The 18,868-nt window shown below is 45.9% G+C and overlaps 1 protein-coding gene across 2 annotated transcripts in view; it reads left to right on the top strand.

Moving 5' to 3' along the window:
• The window catches only part of rapsn (receptor-associated protein of the synapse, 43kD), a 41,681-nt gene that overhangs the window by 2,107 nt on the left and 20,706 nt on the right, over window positions 1–18,868 (top strand). For both annotated transcript variants that reach the window (XM_059975395.1, XM_059975396.1), the window contains exon 2: window positions 16,497–16,595. In XM_059975395.1, coding sequence (XP_059831378.1) covers window positions 16,497–16,595 — 99 coding nt within the window. The remainder of the gene's footprint in view (window positions 1–16,496; window positions 16,596–18,868) is intronic.

Genomic DNA, 18,868 nt, shown 5'->3' with positions numbered 1-18,868 from the left:
TGTAAAACTGCCCAGAATGGTTTTAGAGCTAATATATAGACACTCCAGTAGGAGGAGGGCAGTACTCACAGAGAGTTGATGTCAGTAGGAATACAATTCAGAGGTAATGACTAACTCTGTGAAGATCCTAATTCAAGGAAGACCAATTTCAAGAGAGCAAAGCAGTTTCAAGGCCTGGCTAAAGTTGATGGGGAACAGCTGATTACCCAGAAGACTATTTCTGCTGATGGGAATCATTTAAATATGAAATAATGGGAGCTCAGGGCCAACTAGTCCTCATAGAGTCAAGTTCCGTGGAACATAATGTGTTGAGGGAAATCAGGTATAGAGAACTGAAATCAAGGGAAGTTTCCAGGTGTGTTAAGGAAGTAGGAGGGCAAAGAGAGGGCATGGAAAATCACCGGTGAACAAGATTAAGGCAGGGCACTTTATGTGTATACTGTAGGATAAAAGAGAGTAGCCAAAGAAAGAGTGGGGCTTGTTAGTGACCCAGATGTTTTGTGGGATTGTCTGGTGGAATTGTGCCACGGACTTTCCATGGCAGTGTACTGGTGCTGGGATTGTCTGGTGGAACTGTGCTGCTGGGACTTTCCATGGTGGTGTACTGGTGCTGGGATTGTCTGGTGGAACTGTGCTGCTGGGACTTTCCATGGTGGTGTACTGGTGCTGGGATTGTCTGGTGGAACTGTGCTGCTGGGACTTTCCATGGTGGTGTACTGGTGCTGGGATTGTCTGGTGGAACTGTGCTGCTGGGACTTTCCATGGTGGTGTACTGGTGCTGGGATTGTCTGGTGGAACTGTGCTGCTGGGACTTTCCATGGTGGTGTACTGGTGCTGGGATTGTCTGGTGGAACTGTGCTGCTGGGACTTTCCATGGCTGTGTACTGGTGCTGGGATCATCTGAAGCTGTGCTGCTGGGACTTTCCATGGCTGTGTACTGGTGCTGGGATTGTCTGGTGGAACTGTGCTGCTGGGACTTTCCATGGCAGTGTACTGGTGCTGGGATTGTCTGGTGGAACTGTGCTGCTGGGACTTTCCATGGCTGTGTACTGGTGCTGGGATTGTCTGGTGGAACTGTGCTGCTGGGACTTTCCATGGTGGTGTACTGGTGCTGGGATTGTCTGGTGGAACTGTGCTGCTGGGACTTTCCATGGTGGTGTACTGGTGCTGGGATCATCTGAAGCTGTGCTGCTGGGACTTTCCATGGTGGTGTACTGGTGCTGGGATTGTCTGGTGGAACTGTGCTGCTGGGACTTTACATGGTGGTGTACTGGTGCTGTGATTGTCTGGTGGAACTGTGCTGCTGGGACTTTCCATGGTGGTGTACTGGTGCTGGGATTGTCTGGTGGAACTGTGCTGCTGGGACTTTCCATGGTGGTGTACTGGTGCTGTGATTGTCTGGTGGAACTGTGCTGCTGGGACTTTCCATGGTGGTGTACTGGTGCTGGGATTGTCTGGTGGAACTGTGCTGCTGGGACTTTACATGGTGGTGTACTGGTGCTGGGAATGTCTGGTGGAACTGTGCTGCTGGGACTTTCATGGCTGTGTACTGGTGCTGGGATTGTCTGGTGGAGCTGTGCTGCTGGGACTTTCCATGGTGGTGTACTGGTGCTGGGATTGTCTGGTGGAACTGTGCTGCTGGGACTTTCCATGGTGGTGTACTGGTGCTGGGAATGTCTGGTGGAACTGTGCTGCTGGGACTTTCTGTGGTGGTGTACTGGTGCTGGGAATGTCTGGTGGAACTGTGCTGCTGGGACTTTCCATGGTGGTGTACTGGTGCTGGGAATGTCTGGTGGAACTGTGCTGCTGGGACTTTCCATGGTGGTGTACTGTTGCTGGGATCGTCTGAAGCTGTGCTGCTGGGACTTTCCATGGTGGTGTACTGGTGCTGGGATTGTCTGGTGGAACTGTGCTGCTGGGACTTTCCATGGTGGTGTACTGGTGCTGGGATTGTCTGGTGGAACTGTGCTGCTGGGACTTTCCATGGTGGTGTACTGGTGCTGGGATTGTCTGGTGGAACTGTGCTGCTGGGACTTTCCATGGTGGTGTACTGGTGCTGGGATTGTCTGGTGGAACTGTGCTGCTGGGACTTTCCATGGTGGTGTACTGTTGCTGGGATCGTCTGAAGCTGTGCTGCTGGGACTTTCCATGGTGGTGTACTGTTGGAATTTAGATTGTGTTGTAATGTTGTACAACCTTCTTCACTATGCCACTAATTTTGGTGTTGTCCACAAACTAAATCATGCCACTTATATTCTCATCCAAATCGTTAATGCATTTGACAGAAATATGTGAGCCAATTCCTGTGGCTCACTACTGGTCACAGACCTCCAATCCATAACAACCCTCTCAATCATCCTGTACACCCTGCAACCAAGCCCGTTTTGTATTCAATTGGCGAGTTGCTTCTGAATCCCATTTGATTTAACCTCCTGGACCAGGGTCCTGCATTCCTTCTAGTGAAGGTGTTATTGGGGAGGGAGTTCTAGGCAGTCCCAGAAAGACTGGTGGTACATTTCCTCGTCAGGGTGGCATGAGCCTTGGATGGGAACCTGGAGGTGGTGATCTTCTGTATCTGCTCAGCTTGCCTTGGTCATGGGAGTCACGTGTTAGAAGGAGGTTTCTCAAGTAGCCTGTGTCAGTAACCGCAATGTATTTTGTAGATGGTGAACACTGCACCCACTGCCTACCAGTGGGTAAGTGAAGAGGTGCAAGTCCAATGGACTGTCGTGTCCCTGATGAGACCGAGCTTTCGGAGCTGCCCCTGCCACAGAATGTGGAGAGTGTTGTGCCACACTGCTGACTGTAATTTGTAGATAGAGGGAAGTGACTCACCACAGGAATCCGGCCTCGGATTCACTCTTGTAGTCACATTATTCATGTGCCTGTCCCGATTAATTTCTGGTCAATGGTGGTGGGCAATCCTATTGAATATCAAGGGGAGGTGGTGAGACTCTCCTGTTGGAAATAGCCAATGATCAGCCCTTTCATGATGTGAGTGTTACTTGCCTGTAATCAGCATGTGCTTGAATGTTGTCTAGGTGTTGCCAAGTGCAGACGTGGGCTTCTTCAGTTGCTGAGGAATTAGAAATGATGGAAAATAGATAGGGACTTTTCAGAGGGATACAGGCCAATCCCAGGCAAATGGCTTTGGCAACATCCTGGTGGGCATGGATGAATTAGACTGAAGGAGCTGTAACCATGCTGAATAACTCTGACTCTTAAGACTGAGAAATATTCAGTGAATAGTCCCACTCCCGAGTTCATGATGGAAGGAATGCCATTCGTGAAGCAGATGAAGATGGGAGGGTCACGAGCACTGCCCTGAGGAACCCAGCAGCGATGACCTGGGGATGGAGGGTGACTGACCGCCAATGATCTCAACAGGTGTGATCCCAACCACTGCAGTAATTTTTCTTTTGCCAGTTTTAGTCAGGTTTATAAATATCCCATGTACTCTGAGGTACACAGAGAAACTTTGTTTTGCATGCCATCCATACAGATAGTTTTATCACAACAGTATGTTGAGGTAGTTCAGAGGAAAGCAATACCAGAATGCAGACTGCAGTGTAGCAGAGGAAGTGCAGTTCGGTAGATTTAGAGGTGCATGGCTATAACAAGGTAGATTGTGAGATCAAGACTCTTATCATACTAGGGAACTGTTAAATAGTCATATAATGGCAGAATAGAAATTGTCCTTGAACCTCGTGCTACATGCTTTCAGGCTTTTGTATCTCCTGCCATCTATAACCATATAAAAATTACAGCTCAGAAACAGGCCATCTCGGCCCTTCCAGTCCATGCCGAACACTTACTCTTACCTAGTCCCACTGACCCGCACTCAGCCCATAACCCTCCATTCCTTTCCTGTCCATATACCTATCCAATTTTGCTTTAAATGACAATACCGAACCTGCCTCTACCACTTCTACTGGAAGCTTATTCCACACAGCTACCACTCTCCTGAGTAAAGAAATCCCCCCTCATGTTACCCTTAAGCTTTTGCCCCCTAAGTCTCAACTCATGTCCTCTTGTTTGAATCTCCCCTACTCTCAATAGAAAAAGCCTATCCACGTCAACTCTATCTATCCCACTCATAATTTTAAATACCTCTATCAACCTTCTATGCTGCAAAGAATAAAGACCTAACTTGTTCAATCTTTCCCTGCAACTTAGGTGCTGAAACCCAGGTAACATTCTAGTAAATCTTCTCTGTACTCTCTCTATTTTGTTAACATCCTTTCCATAATTTGGTGACCAGAACTGTACACAATACTCCAAATTTAGCCTTGTACAATTTTAACATTACATCCCAACTCCTATACTCAGTGCTCTGATTTAAAAAGGCCAGCATACCAAAAGCTTTCTTCACCACCCTATCCACATGAGATTCCACCTTCAGGGAACTATGCACCATTATTCCTAGATCACTCTGTTCTACTGCATTCTTCAATGCCCTACCATTTACCATGTATGTCCTACTTTGATTATTCCTACCAAAATGTAGCACCTCACACTTATCAGCATTAAACTCCATCTGCCATCGTTCAGCCCACTCTTCTAACTGGCCTAAATTTCTCTGCAAACTTTGAAAACCTACTTCATTATCCACAACGCCACCTACCTTGGTATCATCTACATACTTACTAATCCAATTTACCACCCCATCATCCAGATCATTAATGTATATGACAAACAACATTGGACCCAGTACAGATCCTTGAGGCACACCACTAGTCACTGGTCTCCAACCTGACAAACAGTTATCCACCACTGCTCTCTCTGGCATCTCCCATCCAACCACTGTTGAATCCATTTTACTACTTCAATATTAATACCTAATGATTGAACCTTCCTAACTAACCTTCTGTGCGGAACCTTGTCAAAGGCCTTACTGAAGTCCATATAAACTACATCCACTGCTTTATCCTCATCATCTTTCCTCATAACCTCTTCAAAAAATTCAATAGGATTTGTCAAACATGACCTTCCATGCACAAATCCATGTTGACTGTTCCTAATCAGACCCTGTCTATTCAGATAATTACCATCTCTAAGAATACTTTCCATTAATTTACCCACCACTGACGTCAAACTGACAGGCCTATAATTGCTAGGTTTACTCTTAGAGCCCTTTTTAAACAATGGAACCACATGAGCAATACGCCAATCCTCCGGCACCATCCCCGTTTCTAATGACATTTGAGATATTTCTGTCAGAGCCCCTGCTATTTCTACACTGTATTAGTGTAATAGAAATAGTGTAGTGTATTGAAATGCCATTGGGTGGAGGGAAAAGAGAAAATATCTGGGTGTGTTGGGTATGTTGGCTGTGAGAAGTGAAGACAGATTCCATGGTTGGGAGAATAGTTTCTGTGCTGAGCAGGTTATGAAAACCAGCTGACAATATTGCAGGCAGTCACCTTGCTTTCTCCTCTGAGGTTCAGCTCTTGGGTCAGTGTCTGGGGCTGGGTGGCCCTGGTGAAACCCAAACCAGGCATCAGTGAGCAGATCTCTGCTGAGTGTCATTTGAAAGAAGTGTTAACGATATCTCAACTCATTCTGATGGTGATTGAGAGTTGATCAAATGGACGGTGCTTAGCTGGTTTGGATGTGTCTTGTATATTTAGTGTACAGAATATATCTGTTGCACATGTTGGGGAGATGCCGTGTTATAATTTTACTGGATTTGCTTGGCTGCTCTCAGCCATTTATTGACATCATGTGGAATGAGTGAAATGGCTAGAGGCTGGATCCCGTGGCAGTGGAGCTGGAGCTCACCATCGTAAAGAAGGGGATGTTTCTGCGGTCTCTTCCTGTTAACCGGGTGTTGTGAGCATTGGCCATAAGACATTGGAGCGGAATTAGGCCACTCAGCCCATTGAGTCTACTCTGCCATTCCATCATGGCTGATTTATTATCCCTCTCAACCACATTCTCCAGCCTTCTTCCTGTCATCTTTGACAGCTTAAATGATCAAGAACATATCAACTTCTGCTTTATGACTTGACCTCCACAGGTATCTTTGGCAATGAATTCCACAAATTCAGTACCCTCTGGCTAAAAAGATTCCTCCTCTTCTCTGTTCAAAACAGATGTCCCACTTGTTTGAACCTGTGGCCTCCGGTCCTTGACTCCCTCACTACAGGGAAGATCCTCTTCACATCCACTTTCAATATTTGATAAATTGCAATGAAATCCCTCCTTACTTTTCTAAACTCCAGCAAGTACAGGCCCAGAACCTCATACATTAACCCTTTCATTTTCAGAATCATTGTTGTGAATCTCCTCCGGAGCCTCTCCACGACAGCCTATCTTTTCTTCGATAAGGGGCCCAACACTGCTCACAGTGCTCCAAATGTAATATGACCAATGCCATATAAAGCTTCAATATTACATCCTTGCTCTTATATTCTAGCCCTCTTAAAAAAGAATGCTATCATTGCGTTTGCCTTCCTTACTACTGACTCATCCTACAATTAAAATTTAGGGAATCCTGCAAAAGGAATCTCAAGTCCGTTTGCACCTCAGATCTTTGAATTTTCTTTATGCTGTTACTCCTTCTGCCGAAGTACATGACCATACATTTCCCTACATTATATTCCATCTGCCACTTCTTGGCTCAATCTCCCAATCTCTGTAAGTCCTTCTGCAGTCTACCTGTTTCCTGAGGTCCTCAACACTACCTGCTCCTCTACCAGTTTTGATTCGTCAGTCAAAGTTTCCCCTTAAGTAAACCATGGTGACTTTGGACTATTCTATCATGTGCTTCCAAGTACCCTGAAACATACTACTTAATAACAGACGCTTAACATTTTCCTAAGCACTGAAGTAAAGTTAATTGTCTATAATTTCCTTTCTTCTATCTTCCTTCTTTCTTAAAGAGTATAGTGACATTTGCAATTTTCCAGTCCTCTGGAACCATTCCAGAATCTAGTGATTCTTGAAAGATCATTACTAACAACTCCACAATCTCTTCAGCCACCACTTTCAGAACCTTGTGGTGTAGTTCATCTGGTCCAGGTATCTCATCTACCTTCAGGCCTTTCAGCTTCCCAAGCCAATCATAGCTACAGTCACTTCTGGCCCCTGACACTCTCCCAGAAATTCCAGCCATTGTTGTCCTGCCATAATCTCTGGTGGTGTCCCTTCCAATTAACTTTGGCCTGCTCCTCTCTAATGTCTTTGTACTTCCCTTTGCTACACTATAATACTGATACACCTGACTTTACCTTCTACCTCTCAAACTGCAGGGTGAATTCTATCATATTATGATCACTGTCAACCAAGGGTTCTTTTACATTAAGCTCCCTAAACAAATCTGTTTCATTACATAATACCCAATCCAGAATTACCCTTTCCCTGGTGGGCTCAACCACAAGCTGCCCTAAAAAGCCACCTCATAGGCATTCTACAAATTCAATCTCTTGGGATCCAGCACCAAACTGAAATTTCCCAATCAACCTGCATATTGAAATCCCCCATGACTATCACCGTTTTGACATGCATTTTCTATCTCCCATTGTAATTTATACCCAACATCCCGGCTACTGTTCGGAGGCCCGAATGTAACTCCCAACAGAGTCTATTTAACCTTGCACTTTCTTAACTCTGCCCACAAGGATTCTACATCTTCTTATCCTATATCACCTTTTACTTAAGATTTGATTTCAGTTTTTACCAACAGGCACCCCACCCCCTCTGTCTACCGTCTGTCCTTTCGATACAATATGTATCCTTAGATTTTAAGCTCCCAACTATGTTCTTCTTTCAGCTACGACTCAGTGATGTGCGCATCATGCTTGACAATCTCTAACTGTATTACAAGTTCATCTACCTTATTCAATTATCTGTGTGCATTCAAATTTAACACCTTCAGTCCTGTATTCATTACCCTCTTTGATTTTGTCCCCCTTTTACATTGCAACCCATCCTGTTGACTGCAATTTTGCCCTATCAAAAGCCTCTCCTTGCTAGCAGTCTCACTACACACTGCTTCTGTTTGTAAACCAACTGCCCATCCTCAGCCTTATCAGTCCGGTTCTCATCCCCCTGCCAAATTAGTTTAAACCTCCTGTACAGCTCTAGCAAACCTGCCTGCACAGATATTGGTTCCCCTCGGGCTCAGATGTAACCTGTCCCTTTTTGTACAGATCATTCCTTCCCCCAGAACAGATCCCGATGATCCAGAAATCTGAACCCCTGCCCCCTGCACCAGTTCCTCAGCCATGCATTCATCTGCCAGATCGTCCTGTTCGTACCCTCACTGGGGCGTCACACAGGCAACAATCCTGAGATCACTACCCTGAAGGTTCTGCTTCTCAGTTTTCTGCCTAACTCCCTATATTCTCTTTAGGACTGCCTCTCGTTTCTACCTGTATCGTTGGTACCAACATGTACCACAACTTCTGGCTGATCCAAGACGTCCCTGACCCTGGCACCTGGGAGGCAATGTACCCTCTGGGTATTTTTTTCACATCCAGAGAAAGTCCTGTTTGTTGTTGTAATTATGGAATCCCCTATCACTACTGCACTCCTCCCCTCTCCCCACCTGACGTGACCTCTGTGGCTTTCCACTGCTCGGCCATGCCTCTACCCCCCCCCCCCCAACAGTATCCAAAGTAATACACCTGTTGAGGGAAATGGCCACAAGGGCACTCTGCACTCTCTGCCTATCCCCTTTCCCCCTCCTGACGATAACCCAGAGGGGTTGATCAACAGGACATATCTCCTGTGTGCCCTGTCAATCAACCACTCATCGTCCCAAATGATCCAGTTCCAGCTCCAACTCCTTAACACGGTCTGAAGGAAGCTGCAGCTGGATGCACTTCTTGCAGGTGTAGTTGTCAGGAACACTGGCTATTCTCCCTGCCTTCCTAAATCCCACAAGAGGAGCATTCCACTATCCAGCCAGTATCCCCACTGCTCTAACTGTGCAATAAGAAAGAAAGAAATCAACAAGAATCTTCCTGCAGCCATCTCTCCTCGCCGAAGCCTGAGCCCTCACTCTAATACTGGCCCACTCACACAATGGCCACTCTGCTTAAACCTGATTTCTTGTTATTACCTCTCGCCAAGTGCCTAATTATGCATGATCTAATGTCTCTTCAGGAACTACAGCACCCAGTATGTCCCGATTGTCCCCAGTTGCTTTTAAACTCACTCTCTCTCTCACTATACAATCCAACGTCTCCCTGGGAACTGTGGCACACAGAATTCTTCTGGACACTGTCTGTATAGACCCTGGGCACTGTGGAATGATTCTAATTGCGTGCATTCAGATGTGATGGGTCGGGGGTCATAGCGGGGGAGTGCAGTTTATGAGGTGGTGCAGTCCTTCACTGGGCATGGTCTGCTCTCAGTATCCGGCCTGGAGGTTCCCAGTCCATTCCTGACTTCTCCTCCACTCTAAGCAGTCAGGGCACAGAGGTGCTCAGGAGTTGCTGGGAATATTGCATTTCTTCAAGGAAGGTCTGAAGGCATCCTTGGATCTCCTTTTCTGCCTGGTGATGTCTTCTCGTGACAGTATAGAGTGTTGGGAGTCCGGTGTCGGATGTGGGAAATAGGTGTCAGCAGGATCCCAATATTGGGCTTGTTCTTCTGGTAAAGACTGCTGACACCAGTTCATTTGGAGGACAGAAAATACTGTGGAGACAGTGTTGGGGTACCTTTCCAATGCTGTGAGGTGCCCTCTTTTAGGTAGTCCGCATCTCAAAAGCATTGAGGGCAGGGATCATATTCTCACACTGGACTATACGTTAGAAACTAAAGGTTCAAGCACCTTCTCTCAATTGACACACGCCTGTGCTGGTTGACTGGAGGTGGTGGTGAATTTGAACACACATGCCTGCCTTCACTATGAGATGTATTCAGTGTTCTTTGTCTTGCAGGGTTTCTCCAGCAACTATTCTCAGTGTGGGTAGTTTAGAGGTGGTCCACACGGACAGTGACTAAAGCTCATCCTTGTGTTGGGCAGGCAGCCAACCCGGACGTTCTCTCTTCTCTCCACTCCTGTTAAGGACAGCTTCTATCCCACTGTTACTGGACTTCTGACTGGGCCTCTTAAAGCCAAACTGAAGAGAAACTATTGATACCATTGTGGCCCTCGCATATTGACTCCCTGCACTCTACTTTGTCAGTTTATATCCTGCATTATGGTTGCTGTTTACTGTTGATGTATTCGTGTATGGATGACATGGAAAATGAAAGATGTGTCTCGGTGCACGTGACAGTAATAAACCACTAGCTGTCAGTGCACACAAAGTGCTGAAGGAGCTCAGCAGGTCAGACAGCATCAAGAGTCAGTGAAGGCTGAGGCCTTTCATCAGTACTGGAAAGGAAAGAGGCAGAAGCTAGGTTACAAAGGTGGGGGGGGGAGTGGGAGGAGTACAAGCTAGCAGTGAGGGGGAAGGAGAATGAGTTGGGGAAGGGGGTGATGAGAGTAGCTGGGAGCTTTGATTTCCTGCCTGACCTGCTCAGTTCCTGCAGCATTTTATGTGTGTTGCTCAGGCCCAGCATCTGAGAATCTCTTGTGTGACTGAACGTGTGTGCTGTAGCTGGGTGATACAGTCACAGTGAGCTTGCCTCTGGAGAGGGTGAACTGCTGTCCTGGGGGGTGCCTGTCGGAGCTGAGCTGTTGGCACCAGTCTGCATCTAGACTTGCCTTTTGTGCTTGTGTTGATTGAGATCATGTCTTGCGAGTCATTGAGAAACAGATTTAAGCTGGAGATGAAGTTCTGCGGGTAGCCATTCTTGAGCAGGCTGTACCGTAGTCCCTCTCAAATGATGGAGCTAACAATTCAAAGATTACCTTGCATGGCTGCTGATGTTGCTCCCTGCCTTTCCTCCGAGGTGTTGAGTAGTGAAGGTGATTTATTTGTTGGGATGCAGTGTGGAATAGATGGTTCCAGCACTTCAAGCCATGCTGCTCGGTAATCCCCCGATTTAATCCTTGCCTAATTACAAGACATTTTAAAGTGACCAATTAACCTACCGACCAGTATGTCTTTGGACTGTGGGACGAAACCGGGGCACCTGGACGAAACCCACATGGTCGCAGGGAGAACGTACAACCTCCTCACAGGCAGTGATGGGAATTGAACCTGGGGCACCTGTACTGTAAAGTGTTGTGCTAACCACTACACTGTTGTGCCCCCATTATGTCTCTGGATGGGTGGAATCAGCGGGAGGGGGATCATTGACAACCTTCCCTGTGGCAGACTACAGGGAGACTGAGCTCCTCTGTATCTACCAGAAGTGAATGGGTCTCCTTTTCAAAGGTTTTGATGATTGCACCATCTCTGCAGTCCCATAGAGAAGTCTCCCCTTCCAAGAAGTGGAAGGTGGGCAATGGACTTGTGACCAAGTTTTAAAACCTCAGCGGGGAACCATCTAATTGTGAGGTCTTGTGGTTTTTCTGACGACTTGTTGGTCTGGGGTGGTTAGATTGGATTGTATAGTCTACCCACGGATGGAGTCAAGAACAGTTGTTCAGTGATCGAGTCACATTTGGGTTAGTCTCCTACTTGCTGCCTCTGGCCTTGACTCTGGACCAAAGTTTTCCAAAGATGTTCTTGTTTACAGAGAAGGGGTAAATCCTAAAGTGCCATGGATGGAGAATAACAGCCTGGGATACAAAGAAATGAAACTCAGAACAAATCCGACAGCTTAATACTACCAAAAGTCTACGTGGTACCAGGGTTAAACTCTGAAGGTTGTTAGGCAGACAAAGTGAATGTAGAACTCACAACTGCAGATCTTGAGTCCACAATGTTATGCTATACCATTGTCCAGCTAAACTAATCCCTTCTGCCTACCCAGTCATCAGATCTTTACATTTTCTGCACATCCTTTTGCCTATCTAAGAGCCGCTTGAACACCTCAATTGTATTTGCCTCCCCCCACAGCCCAGGCAGCACATTACAGCACTGATTGATCTTTGTGCTTTTAAAAATAAATCTCCCCTGCATATCTCCCTTACCCCATCTTGCCTTAACCTGGTGTTAGACATTTCAACCCTAGGGAAAAAGATACGGTCTGTCTATTCTATCTATGCTTCTCATAAACTTATAAATCTCTATCAGCTCTCCTTTCAGCCTCTGCCACACCAAAACGCCTGTTTAACCCAATTTTGTCCAACCTTTCCTCTAATCCAGGTAGCATCCTGGTAAACCTCTTCTGTACCTTTTCCAAACTATTGACATCCTTCTAACATAAGGCAACCAGAAATGATGTGGCCCAGCCAGAATTTTATAAAGCTACAAAATACTGTCACTCCTGACTCTTGAACTCATTTCTTCAAGCATGCCATATGCCTTTTTTACCATCGTATCAACCTGTGCAGTCACTTACAGGGAGCTGAACCCCCCAGGATCTCTCTGCACATCTACACCATTGAGAGTCTTGTGTTGTCTCTTTACGTTTGAACTTCTAAACTTCAACTCTTCACATTTGGCAAAGTTAAACTCCATCTCAGCTTTATTATCACCAATGTATGTCATGAGCATTGATATTTTGCAGCAGCAGTATAGTGGAAGACACTGCCCCAATAAGTAAATAGCACAAAAGAGGAACAGGTAGTGTTCGAGGCAGAGGGAAGTGTTTTCCTAAAACACTGAGTTTGGGGTTTCAGTCGCCTGTACCTCCTCCCTGATGGTAGTAATGAGAAGAGGGCATGTCCTGATGATGAGGGTCCTTAATGATGGCGACTTCATGAAGCACTGTCTCTTGAAGATGGTTATGGGTGAGATTGTACCTGCGATGGAGCTGACTGTATCTACAACCCTTTGCAGTTTCTTTCAGTTGTTTGCCTTGGAGCTTCCATACCAGGCGGTGATACAACCAATCAGAACGTTCTCCACCACACATCTATAGAAATTCACTATAGTCTTTGGTGACATACCAAATCTCAAACTCCTAATGAAGTAGATCTTCTTAATTATTGCATCATTGTGTTGGGTCTTAGATCCTCTGAACTTGAAGCTGCTCACCCTTTCCACCATTGACCCTTCAATGATGACCAATTTGTGTTCCCCTGACTTCCCTTTCCTAAAGCCCACAACCATCTCTTTGGACATGCTGATGTTGAGTGCAAGGTTGTTTTTGTAACACCACTCAACTTGCTGATCTATCTTACTCCTGTACACCTCTTTGTCACCATCTGAGATTCTAGAGCTGTAACTGTATCATGCTAACCACTACACGATCTTGCTGCCCATATCAAAACTTATATAATCACAGACGGTAGAGGACCAGTGCAGATCCCTGCAGATCATCACTAGTCACAGACCTCCTGCCGAAGCCACATGGCCAATTCACCATGGATCCCATGCTTAATCTCTGGATGAGCCTCCCATGAGGGACCTTGTCAAACACCTTACTATGTGGGCTTCATCCACAGCTCTACCCTCTTCAGTCGCCCTTGTTATCTCTTGGAAAAACTTAAGTTAGTAAAACACAGCTTGCTCCGCACAAACCATGCTAGCTGTCACTCACTAGGCATGGTTTTCCAAAAGCTCATACATCCTATCCCTAAGAATTCTGTATAGTAATCTCCCTGATATAAGGTTCACTGGTCTATTGTTTCCAGGATTATCCCTATTTCCCTTGTGTGCACAATATATGAAAAATGTCAGCAATAAAAATGAAGGATATCTTACATTGCTGTAGTAACTCTGAAAGGAAGAGGCCAGGAGAAGATCACAGCTTGAGTCTGGAGATGGGGAGATATTTCAGGATAAGGAACTCATCCAGAGAAGTGTGAAGTCCTACGTTTGATGAGGGAGAACACATGAGAACACTCAATAAATGATGAGATATCTGAAATCTGGGCCAACAGGGAAAATTGGACTGTAGGTTCACAAATCCCTGGCAGTGGTAGGGCAGGTAGATGTGATCAGGAAGACACATGGGATGATTTTTGTATTAGAATATGAGTAGGAAAGTTGTCAACCCACCCTTTGACATTGATAGTCCACAGCAAGATTCAGGAAAATGTGGACTGTTCCACGTACCATAGGAACCACCTCTGAGCAAAGGTGGGTATTGATGAGATTCACCATCACCTTCAACGCACCAGCACAGCCTTTGAAGAAAAAAATGTTTAAAGATTAAGATATCAGGCATAGCCAACAGCTCCTGACTTGCTGTGCAGTAATGATTCCTCAACATCAGTAAGATGAAAGAGCTGATTGTGGACTTCAGGAAGGGTAAGATGAAAGAACACATACCAATCCTCACTGAGGGATCAGAAGTGGAGAGAGTGAGCAGTTTCAATTTCCTGGGTGTCAAGATCTCTGAGGATCAAACCAGATCCCAGAATATTGATGTAGTTATAAAGAAGGCAAGACGGCATCCATACTTCATTAGGAGTCTGAAGAGATATAGTGTGTCAACAAATAAACTCAAAAACTTCTATAGATGTACTGTGGAGAGCATTCTGACAGGCTGCATCACTGTCTGGTATGGGGGGGGTGGGTTTGCTCAGGGCCAAAAGAAGCTGCAGAGGGTTGTAAATCTAGTCAGCTCCATCTTGGGTACTAGCCTACAAAGTACTCAGAGCATCTTTAAGGAGTGGTATCTCAGAAAGGCAGTGTCCATTATTAAGGACCTCCATCACCCAGGGCATGCCCTTTTCTCACTGTTATCATCAGGTATGAAGTACAGAAGCCTGAAGGCACACACTCAGTGATTCAAAAACAGCTCCTACCCCTCTGTCATCCAATTCCTAAATGGACATTGAACCCTCCTTGAACACTACCTCACTTTTTAAATATATATTATTTCTGTTTTTTTGCACGATTTTTAATCTATTCAATATATGTATACTGTAATTTATTTATCATTATCTTATTTTGTTTCTTCTATATTATATGTTGAATTGAACAGCTGCTGTTAACAAATTTAACGTCAGATGTCAGTGATAATAAACCTGATTCTGATTCTGTTTTGGAGACATAGACAGCAAGCTTCTCAAAGCACTCAATATTTGTCCTGCTAAGTCTTCCATTGGTAGGATTGACAAACCGCATCTTGAGCACATTGGGATGACTCCATTGAACTAGCATGTTGCTTGCATGCCTGACACTAGGCTCGCAAAGCAATACCATTCAACAGCATCCTGGAGCTGAGAAGAATGAGAGCGGATCTAATGTATATTGAAGGGCTCGGACAGGGTAAATGTAGAGAGGATGGTTCCAATGGGGAGAGCGTCCAGGGCTAAAGGGCATAGTCTCAGAAAAGAAGGATGTCCCTTGATGAGGAAAAATTCCTTTAACCAGACGATGGTGAATCTGTGGAATTTATTGTCACAGATGGCTGTGGAGGCCAATTTATTGAGGGTATGGGTTAATTGGTTCATGATTAAGGGTGTCAAAGGTAAGAAGGCGTAAGATGTGGTTGAGAAGGAACAATATATCAGCCATGAAGGAATGGAGGAGCGATTCATTTGTTGGGCTGACTGGCCCAATTCTGCTCCTGCAGCATGTCTAAAAGAAATGTGTGTACACTGGAACGGGCATGTCTGTACAGATTGTGTGTCCAGAGTGTGTGTACACTGGAGTGGTGTGTATGTGTGTATGTCTGTCTCCAGGGTATGTGTACACTGGAGTGGTGTGTATGTGTGTCTGTCTGTCTCCAGGGTGTGTGTACACTGGAGTGGTGTGTATGTGTGTCTGTCTGTCTCCAGGGTGTGTGTACACTGGAGTGGTGTGTATGTGTGTATGTCTGTCTCCAGGGTATGTGTACACTGGAGTGGTGTGTATGTGTGTATGTCTGTCTCCAGGGTATGTGTACACTGGAGTGGTGTGTATGTGTGTATGTCTCTCTCCAGGGTATGTGTACACTGGAGTGGTGTGTATGTGTGTATGTCTGTCTCCAGGGTGTGTGTACACTGGAGTGGTGTGTATGTGTGTATGTCTGTCTCCAGGGTGTGTGTACACTGGAGTGGTGTGTATGTGTGTATGTCTGTCTCCAGGGTATGTGTACACTGGAGTGGCGTGTATGTGTGTATGTCTGTCTCCAGGGTGTGTGTACACTGGAGTGATGTGTATGTGTGTATGTCTGTCTCCAGGGTGTGTGTACACTGGAGTGGTGTGTATGTGTGTATGTCTGTCTCCAGGGTATGTGTACACTGGAGTGGTGTGTATGTGTGTATGTCTGTCTCCAGGGTATGTGTACACTGGAGTGGTGTGTATGTGTGTATGTCTCTCTCCAGGGTGTGTGTACACTGGAGTGGTGTGTATGTGTGTATGTCTGTCTCCAGGGTGTGTGTACACTGGAGTGGTGTGTATGTGTGTATGTCTCTCTCCAGGGTATGTGTACACTGGAGTGATGTGTATGTGTGTATGTCTGTCTCCAGGGTGTGTGTACACTGGAGTGATGTGTATGTGTGTATGTCTGTCTCCAGGGTATGTGTACACTGGAGTGGTGTGTATGTGTGTATGTCTGTCTCCAGGGTGTGTGTACACTGGAGTGATGTGTATCTTCTTACCCATCAGGAGTCAATGAAGATCGCCCTGCAGCACCAAGACCGCCCACTCCAGGCCCTGTGCTTGTTGTGTTTTGCTGACATCCATCGGCAACGTTCTGATGTTGAGGTAACGACGTTGTTTTCTCCCGGGTTGTGGATTGTACAGTGGAGTTTCACCGAGAACTCAGTGAGGTCCCTCTGCACTTCAAACCTCGAGTCTCTGGATACAACACAACGTGAATGTGAAGCATTGTATAGGCGAGGGTCACAGGCAGAACACTATGCGTCCATTATAGTTAGTTACAAGTTTGCCTGTTGAACAGCTAACCTGTCACAAACTGTCCTTTGCCAATGACTTACTGCCCACCCTTAAACTGACTGCAGTCACTTGATGTTGTGCCTCACATGAACCATGTCCTCCTGGAATTACAGGCTGTACAATTAGTGCACCCTTCCCGTCAGTCTGTAACTAACACCCGCTCCCCTCCATTGCCCTACCCACCTGTAACTAATGACTGCTCGCTGCCCGCCTCTCATCTGCTTTTGACTGGCATTGTCTTCTGTTGTAAACACGAGATTTTGCGGATACTGGAAGTCTTGAGCAACACACACAAAAATGAAGGAGGAGCTCAGCAAGTCGGGTAGCATCTATGGAGGGTTTAGGCCTGGACTGGAAGGAGGTTGAAGCCAGAATAAAAAGGCGGGCGGGGGGTGTTAGGAGTACATGCTGCCAAGAGGTGGGTAAAACTAGGTGAGGGAGGGAGTAGGTGGGTGGGGGAGGGGTGAAATAAGAAGTTGGGAGGAGATAGGTGGAAGAGGTGAAGGGTTCAAGAAGAAGGTATCTGATTGGAGTGGAGAGTGGAAGGAGGAGTAATCCACAATTTCAAAGTCCATATGTACCAACTACACTTCAATGTTTCTGTTACTGTACTTCTTCACAAACACGGAAAGTCTGCAGATGCTGGAAATCCAAGCAAGACACACAGAATGCTGGAGGAACTCAGCAGGCCAGACAGCATTTATGGAAAAGAGTACAGTCAACGCCTGGAGCCGAGACCCATCGACAGGACTGGAAAGGAAAATGGGAAATGTAACATTAGTTAAAGCATGAAATAACAACAGGAATACTGGAGAAAACCCAGCAAGCCAGGAATCACCCATGGAAAGGGAAACAGTCAACTTTTCCCACTGACAGAGTTGTGCAGCACAGAACAGGCACTTCATGTCAGTCTAATCCTGTTTGCCCACACTAGGTCGGTATCCCTCTATGCCTTGTCTATTAAAATGCCTGACTCAATAAACTTTATGCCCAGTTATTGCATCTGATTCCAACCCCTCTCCTGGCAGTGTGTCCCAGACATTAACACACTATGTATAAAACCTGGCCCTTGGATCCCCTTTAAAATTCCTCCATCACATCTTCAAACTTCTATTTTAAGAGTGAAAGACTATTCCAGATCAAGTTGGAGACTGAATCAGATGCACATCAGCTCTGGCAGAGTCTGCAGGCAATTACTTCCTACAAGGTGAAACCTACCATCATGAATGGCTGTGGTGCTTCACTCCCAGATGCGCTCAACACCTTTGATGCACGGAGAATGAAACTACACCTGTGCAAATCCCTGCAACATCTCGTAAGCCTGTGGTCTCTGTATTGGAGACTAATGTCAGAATATCTTTCAAGGGAGTGAACCGTTGCAGGGCGTGAGGCCTGTTGGTATACCTGGTAGGGTATTGAAAACCTGTGCCAACCAACTGGTGGGAGAGTTCAAGGACATCTTCAGTCTCTCACTGCTGCAGTCAGAGGTTCCCACCTGCTTCAAAAAGGTATCAATCATACCAGTGCCCATGAAGAGCAGGGTGAGTGCCTCAATGACTTATCACCCAGTTGCGTTCACATCTACGCTGATGAAGTGCTTTGAGAAGTTGGTCATGGTTAGAATCAACTCTTGCCTAAGCAAGGGCGTGGACCCACTGCAATCTCACTGGCTCTCCACTTGTCCTTGGACCACTAGAACAACAGCTTCATCGGGCTGTTGTTTACTGATTACAAATCAGCATTCAATATCATCGTACTCTCAGTATTAATCAGCAAGCTTCAAAACCTGGATCTTTGACTTCCTCTTCCGGAGACCACAGTCAGTGCGGATCAGAAGTAATGTTTCTTCCTCACCTGTGTGTCTAGGCACAGCTCAAACACCATCTACAAATTTGCCAATGATACAACTATTATTGCCAGAATTTCAGATGGTGATGAGCAGGTGTTCAAGAGTGAGATAAATCAGCTGGTTGAGTGGTGTCGTATCAACAACTTTGCACTTAACCAAGTCAGTAAAACTCAAGGAATTGATTGTAAACTTCAGGAAGGGGAAGCCGAGGGAAGACACATCAGTCTTCATC

This window comes from Hypanus sabinus, chromosome 7 (genome assembly GCF_030144855.1).
Source record: "Hypanus sabinus isolate sHypSab1 chromosome 7, sHypSab1.hap1, whole genome shotgun sequence".
In the NCBI taxonomy this organism is placed as follows: domain Eukaryota; kingdom Metazoa; phylum Chordata; class Chondrichthyes; order Myliobatiformes; family Dasyatidae; genus Hypanus; species Hypanus sabinus.
This window is presented reverse-complemented; position numbering and strand designations above follow the sequence as displayed.